The sequence below is a fragment of the Nanorana parkeri genome, unplaced genomic scaffold, assembly GCF_000935625.1.
Source record: "Nanorana parkeri isolate BGI_ZX_2015 unplaced genomic scaffold, ASM93562v1 scaffold459, whole genome shotgun sequence".
NCBI lineage: Eukaryota > Metazoa > Chordata > Amphibia > Anura > Dicroglossidae > Nanorana > Nanorana parkeri.
The window spans coordinates 845438-853677 of NW_017306727.1; the positions used below are offsets into that span (position 1 = coordinate 845438).

The 8240-nt window shown below is 39.0% G+C and overlaps 1 protein-coding gene across 1 annotated transcript in view; it reads left to right on the forward strand.

The window, feature by feature from the left end:
- The window catches only part of TJP1 (tight junction protein 1), a 331960-nt gene extending 324148 nt beyond the window's left edge, over positions 1–7812 (forward strand). Inside the window, exon 31 of the mRNA XM_018560498.1 lies at positions 6719–7812. Coding sequence (XP_018416000.1) covers positions 6719–6813 — 95 coding nt within the window. The 3' untranslated portion in view covers positions 6814–7812. The remainder of the gene's footprint in view (positions 1–6718) is intronic.
- Positions 7813–8240: the final 428 nt, after the last annotated feature.

Sequence of the window (8240 nt, forward strand, 5' to 3'; positions counted from 1 at the left end):
ACTTCGGGGCTTCATTTAAATCGTACGAACATGCCCAAGCTTTCTTGGGCAGACACCAAAACTCACAACAACTTCTATATCCAACCAACAAAATGTAATTATTTGGCACCAGTCATCTCCGTAGTTTATGTGTACTCAACATATACGTATAAATTCCTGTCCCCTATGTAACACTACAAAACCATACCTAACTAATCCCAATCAAATGAAAAGACTCTTATACAACAGTGCTAAAATTGCATATTGTGCAGTAGGACCAGGAAACAGAACATTTTATTACAGCACAAGTAACCACTCTGAAGAGGCAGAGCCAGCTGTTAATCAGGCAGCTGGGTGGATCCTGCAAATAGCAGGCAGTAGTCGACTTTGGGCCACAGGAGTATATTAGTAAATGTCTTCCTTTTGACTCAAAAGAGGACTAAAGCCAAAAAAAGGTTTGGCTTTAGTTCTCCTTAAAGTGCTCTGTGGATGTATTTCACTGTTCACTATTCAAACTGTGGGAGCTGCTGACACAGCGATATACTTCTGTAATGGCTTTTTGGTTTATTGGCATGCAGTGCCGCTGCTGTTAAAAGACAACATTGTCTTTAATATATTGGGATTATTTAGGAAGGATTTTATAGTGTTATATGAGTGCTAGGATATATTATAGTTGTCTTCAAGGTTTGTATATGCGACTGGCACCGTATACTCACATTTTGTTTGTTGATATGGAGATTCTAGAAGTTGCCTCTTTTTCCATTTTCTTAAAGTATATTTTCACCTTTTGAAGTCAAATTGCCAAAAGTGACAGCTGTACAGTATACCCATCACTGCCGGCAAGAGAAATATACCAGGATGTTCTTGTGGGCATGTGCAAGGGCCCTAAGAAGCTTCTATTCTTTTTAGAATAGCTTGCACACAAAAAAAAAAACCTGTCCCTGTGCACATTGCATTAACGTACAATGTACCACCCAAGCCTTCAGATCTATAACCCTTTATAAAGCCCAGACTGTGCACATCTGCTTACATCTGAAACAAGATCTGCCAGCACAATACAGACAGGGTTCATTATTAGAATACATAACTCCATGACTCCTTTACCATTACATCGAAAGGAAAGCCAAGTAGGATTTTTCAGCGAGTAAAAAAGTAAGCTGCTACATTATACTATGTGCACAAGAACATATAACAAATGTAAAGTAGGTGTTATCCCAATTTGGCTGCAAAAGGGAAAATACACTTTGTTTTGTAAATGTCCTCAACTGTATGCTGCATCTTTGAGATCATTCATGATAGCTATTTTTAAAGGAGAGTTATATGGTGAGTGATTTCCACTCATCCTCATAGTTGGAGCCAACCTGTAACAAAGAAGCTGTCACAGGACAGCTCTATTAATCGGAAGTGAGCAGAAACCTGCACCGATCCGCTCACTTCCTGATCGTCTCCCTGCAGTGAGCGTTGACTCCTCGCTGGGATTCCCCCCTCTTCGATCCTCCAGTGCTGATAACGGGGGTGGGGGTGGGTACACCTGGCTTTGCTTCTAGATAGGCAGAGCCCGCTGTCACTAAGGGATAAAAATCAACTGGCTAAGAGCATTCACCACGTCAGGGTTTTTTCAGTAGTTTGCGCCCACGATCCGGACCTCAGCTTTTTGTAAGGTGTGTGAATTCCAAGTACTTGCTACTATCGTGGGACAATGAGTATAGGTGTAACACAGACATTACTCTTAATTCAGGACTAGAATTGGTCATACAGAGTTAAAACTGCAGATTTCAGGAACATCTAAGTGCACTTTTAAATAAGTAACTTCGGTTTTGCCTGCCAAATGTGCAATTCTGCACAGTCAATCTTGTGAAATATATGCTTTTCCTTCTATGCGTATCCAGCCTGGGGACAAACGGTAAGCAATGCAGCTTTCTGTGTCACCTGTCCACCTCCAGCCTGTACACTAGCCAGTAAATCAGCATCATTATCTGTTTCCACTTAGTTTGCCGGTGACCTAAGAAGCAAAAAAGCTGAACTGTGGGGTAGTAGAGTGACATTCCTGGCTGTGCAGTGTGGCAGAGGTATGCAACGCACAAGAGTGAATAAAACAAAATAAAGACTCCTTTGGCAAATAAAACAGTAGATACATGCATCTTTTCACCTTTTAATAGAATTCTGTTGTTAATTTTTAGAATAAAAACTTGCCACCTGCTATAAACACAATGGGGGGAATTTATCAAAACTGGAGCAAACAGAATCTGTAGCAGTTGCCCATGGCAACCAATCGGCTTCTCCCTTCAGTTTGGTCAGGTAAGATTTAAAAATGAGAGAGAGAAGCTGATTGGCTGCAATGCAAATTTGCTCCACATTTTGTCTGCTTCCCCCCATTGCCTTTTATGTAAAATACACCACAAATAGAAGATTTGAATTCATTAGGACCAGTGTGTGTGGCCACTTGACCTTTTCATGCCATAGCTGAATGGGCTTGATCAAGGGCAAAAAAAAGAAAAAAATCTCCACAACTGTTACCGTTTTAGGGGATTGTCTCCAATTCAGCGTTATAAAAACGCATCCCACATTTTTAAGTGTTGCTTACATTTTAAATTAATGTAACTGCTCTTGGGCTGGCATCCTTTAAAGGTTGTTATGCGGTTTTCTGCATTGTGGTACTGCTGGGTTTCTTTTTGGGGGGGGGGTTACTGTTTATATTTTGCCATACATTTTCATTATTGTGGCTGTGCGAAGTAGTTTTGGGGTGTTTAAGGGGTAGAAAAAAGTGTGAGATCTGCCCTTTTTTGCCACCAGTGGAGACCAGCCCTAAGACTCCATTCACACAGGAGCCATTCTAAACAGAAAAAAACAATGCACTTTAATGTGCATTGTTCAGACTTTTGCATCAGCCGCGCGGCCCGCAAAATGGTACAAGCGCGATAATATGGCAAATTCCGCACATTCGTGGCTATATAATAGCCGCAAACGAGCGGAATCCTAGCAGATTAAAACATTTTGCATTTTCGTCCCACACTGAAAACTGCGCGGGAAACGCAAACGCTATATGTGAACGGAGCCTAACTGACTACCACACTGGAAGGGGGTCGGTGTAGGCACAACATTTTGAGCGTCACTGTGTTCAGCGTTTACCTATTGTAAAGAAAGGTTTCATTTGTATTTAGTAGTTATAATACAATATGTTTGGTTAAGGTTTAAAAGCTCTTCACAGTAAAACAATTTGTATTTCCCCTTAGATTAGTATTCTTCTTTATGGTTGTCTTATTTGGTTGCTCTTCTTTAGGCTATGTTCATATCTCTGCGTTTAGAACAAAAAGAAATAGTTGTGCTCCAGCAAAGGGACTTTGCTATTGGGATGAAAGGCACATGCACAACGCATTGAAAACACATCTAAAATGCACCACCTCACGCTTGCAATACCAAAACACTTATTAAATATCAAACAGTATAAAAAGAAGATTGAATATCGATGTGTCAACATTATTCACATTAGGTGGTAAAGCTTAGCTTTTACTTTGTCCTACAGCCTAGTCTTCAGTAGTCTCTGGTTGCTGGCTCGGTTTGCGCTTGTAATTGATATTTTGATATGCCAAACACGCAATAAAGTAAGTCCAAAAAGCTTGTATAAAATGTCTTGCATATTCTGGGTGCCATACTTCAGAGCAGTGCCACGAGTGAAATTTGCTGTGCATGATTGCTGTAAGAAATAATTTCCTTATATTTGCATTTTATGGAGTGTTTGTGTAAACAGCATCACGCCTCTCTCCAGCAGTAAAAAGACCACTTTCTCCATTTCATGAATTATGATGAAGTCATGAAACTAGGTCAAGACAAGATCTGAAGGAACTGGAACTGATTACTTTCAAAGCAGAATTGCATGAATAGCTGTTTTAATGATTAAAAGTACAGCTACTCAAGTGATTAGTCATTTGATAGAACTGCATGTTTTTAGAGATTAGTAATGTTCGATCCCGTTAGTTTGGAATTCTGGCCACTGGATGGCGCTGTTTTTTCACAGGGCTTATACTGCATACATAGGTTCAGCTATACTGCAGCATTGGACTTCATTTACTGTTCATTTGTTATACAGGAATGATCTCTGATATATCTGGAAACTAGTTTCTGTGCCACTCAACATGTTGCACCTTTTTTAGCATTAAGGAGTATGTATTTTTCTTATACAAGCACAGCTAATGATCATTTTGGAAATGTAAGTAGTAGTAACGACTTGAGGCTTTCCATCCATTAGAAATTACCATTTACATAGCTAAATGTAGCAAAGAATTTCTTTGTTCCTCCAATAGTTACATTTATCCGTTTTTGAAATTTGTATTGGCTCATTGCTAAAAGTCCTAATTAGGGATGCACTGATACCGTTTTTTCGGTATAGAGTGCTGATTATTATTTTTTTCGGTACTCGCCGCTACTGAGTACAGATACCGGAAGTCCCATAAAGGAAGCCGGGCGACATGTGATGACTCGCTGCCCGGCTTCCTGATTAGCCGGGAAACCCGGCTCTATGCTCCCTCTTCAGCTGGTGACGAGGAAGCATGGAGCCGGCTTCCCACCCATTCGGGAAGCCAGCCGATGTGTGATGGCTCGCTGCCCGGCTTCCTGGTTAGCCGGGAAACCGGCTCCATGCTCCCTCGTCAACAGGGGATGAGGTAGCACGGAGACTGCTTCCTGGCCAATCAGAAATCCGGGCAGCGTGTAATGACTCACCGCCCGGCTTCCTGATGCCGGAAGTACCGGTATCTGAATAAGTATCGTGCGCATTAGGGCAATTACTCGCCCACAAACTCTGTATCGGCGCATCCCTTGTCCTAATGTCAGAGCAAATCTAGTTGGCACAGAGGGTGTGTGGGATTCAGACTATAATAAACACTAACAGCAGCAATTCTTAAAAGGCTCTTTGTTATTTTTTGTCAGATACCCTAATCTGTAGTAAAGAAGTGATCAAATGTCTTTTACATGATCTTTCTCCCATGTTCCTGCAGTGCGAGGAAGCTGAGTTTTATAATCGAAAGCATTTACCATGTTTTAACATATAATTTATTTTGAAATACTAAATATAACAGAAATCAATTACAAGGTTTTAACATATTTGTACTGAAATACTCAGTCTAGTGGCCATACACTAACGGACTGAACAGAAAAAATCTCAGATTCCCTCACGCTGCTAATTGGCTGCAGTCACAGGCCTAAATCTTTCCGCCTGACTCCTTAGGCAAAAGTCATCTGAGTAATTATTATTATACAGGATTTATATAGCGCCAACAGTTTGTGCGGTGCTTTACAATATAAGGAAGACATTACAATCACTATACAATTCAAGACAAGATGGTAAGGAGTATTCAGCTTTAGTTGCGTCAGCAGGGCCACCCACTGTTTGAATTTCCACTAATTCTTGTGAATCTGCCTAAATTCTAACAGTGTATGGGCAGCCTAAATCTACCCATTAGATGGGTTAAAGAAAAGCGTGCCTTGCAATAATTTGGTGGCATGTTAGAAAGACGACTCTGCTTATTAGTTGCACAGATGGTCTTCAATTGTGCCTGATAATCTCCATAAGGTAAGGGTTCCATTCCTTTTCACTTTACTTTACATTTAACCAAAAGAAAAAGGACTCAAGCTGGTAAGGCGTTAGTACCGCTGGGACCTTTACCCCTTTCACTGAAAAACACATCAGCATTCAGCTCTGCATGCTAATGTGAAATCACCTTACATTTATTAGTTAAACATATTTTTATTTTATGTACAATTACTATTTTTGCACTTTCTGGTCCTCTTAGGCATTAGTTATGTAGCCTGTGCCTAGGAGATGCATCCTGGGAATGCTAAATCACATAGCTTTGGTGGGAAATCTCATCTATAAGCTGCAAAACCTTGTGAGATCTCTGGGAAAGGCATTTTCCTCCTTGAGATGATGTGCATGGTCACATGTCTTTGTCACACGTGTCAGAATTCCAGAAGTAAAAGGAGATAAATTAATCTGCCCTTAGTAAGAATAGCCACTGTGAGAATGGGGAGGAAAAGAAAAATAAGGTACAGAAAGGATAAAAAGCCTGCAATTATCTATCCGTATGTGTTTCTAGATTGTTATTCCTAAGAGAGAAGCTTAACTGTATTCAACCCAAGAACCCTGTAAATAAAGAAATATGTACATTCATTATATGGTATACAAGAATACTTTCATAATGGCAAAAACTGTTGAAAATGAGGTGGCTCTTATTTGAGGTGGCTGTGCGGCTTTATATAGTTCTAAATGTTATTTGTTAAAATGAGAAGTCATAAGATTGTATGTTGCACATTGGAGCGGTCTCTTTTCTGACCAGGATGATGTTAATATTGGGTAAGCATGTTGTAAACTGGTAGTCTCCACATATAAAACTTTTGTATGGAATAGGAAATTGATTAGAATGATCTCCTCTTTATCAATAGTTTTTTATTTTATTTTTCCCCAGATATTTTGCTGCATTTTTAGGTCTGGCCTATAGAGGGCAGTATAAGAATTCTTGAATTGTATGTCTGCATTACTTGGTTTTGCCATTTCCTATTGTATTTTACCATCTAGCAAACATTAATGAAAGAAAATATAAAGAGCCGTACATGTGTTGAAAAAAAGAAATCCTCAAAAGCTGATAAATGTAGTTTGTACACCATGGCGTTTGGAAACTTGCTGTGTTTTAATATGTTTGACCAAAGACTAACCTCTCCTTTGTTTTCCCCTATATACCTACAGGTGACCCCAAACACTGGCAGAACAAATCACTTCCTGGTGACCCTAACTATCTTGTTGGAGCAAATTGTGTCTCTGTATTGATAGATCACTTTTAAGCCTACAGTGTAAAGATCAGAATAATGTGAAACCTGCTTTGGACCTGTTTATCTTTACACATCCTATTGAGTATTATTTGATCGTTAAATAACAATGGGACTTGTTAGTGCTATGAATTTTGCCTGAACTTGCGTTTTACGGAGTAGACTTTAAAGCCATGGTCAAAATATGGGCCTCAGACATGACATATGAAGGTCATACCAATGTCGCACCTTCAGTGTCTCTCTTAACAAATGCCTTTCAGTTGCTTTAGTTTGTCTCCAAAGGACCAATCCTGATAACACTAAAATAAATCCAGTTTCCCAGAATGATACTTTTAACGGTCGCCCGTTGTCACAGAAGGATACTGCTTGTGTTTTTCTTTTTGAGTTTGATAGCAAAGACTAGCACTTTTACTTTTTATCGACTAGCATCTGCACCAGAACTCCAAGATGTGTTAGGTATGATGGATCTACCAGTCAATCATTTTTGTTCATAACTCTGCTGTGGAGATAGCTAAAACTATTGTCAGGTGTTCTCCAGCAGCAAAGGTTTGAATGTTAATACTTTATTTAAAATACTAAATGCCATGATTGTGCTCAATACCCAGCCCACCGCATAGTTCAGTAAAAATATAATTTATTTTCTCCCCAATGCTGAATGGGGCCTGAACATGAACTGTGGACCCATTTGCAACTACAAGGTTTACAAGGTTGACTGTGGTTCTGGTGCTTCTATGAATCTGTAAATTAACCATTTACTACACACATTTAACCAGCAGGGATGCCTTACCCTCATGTTATAATAGTCTTTGTTTCCTAGTTCTCTGTTCTATGAAGTTCATATGGCTTTTTGCGCTTATATAGGGTAATGTATAATGAAGAAAGATTGCTGAAAATATGATTTTATTGTGAACTCATTTTGCGGCCGCCTAGCAAGGAAGAAATTACCTCTGCTGTCAACCCGGAAGATACTGAAGGAAATTGTATGTTTTCTGCTATGCATTTAAAAGAAATTCTCAAAGATGTTACAATGCCTGTATATAAATTGCGTGCATACCACTTTTTGCTTTTGTTTATTTTTTTGTTTGTTTTTCTTTTTTTGTTTTTTCTTTTTGTAAATTTAACTTTTTTAAGCTTTACTTTTTGTAAAAAAAGAAAAAAGAAAAAGAAAACTGAACGTTTCTTAAGGATACCTTTGTACTCATACCTTTTTTGAGCCTTGAACTTTGTAACATCTGCAGCAATAAAGCGCATTTCTACAGTACTCACCACAAGAACATTTTGAAGCGAAATGCACAAAAATTGCTATCTTTATAAATGCTGAGCATAACTCCTCAGAATTCTCTAGTTTATTATCTTTAAAGTATCCCTGCTGCAATTTGTGATAAGGATTCTGTATAATGTGCCCTAAAATGTATTTTTTTACTAATAGACAATTTATTATG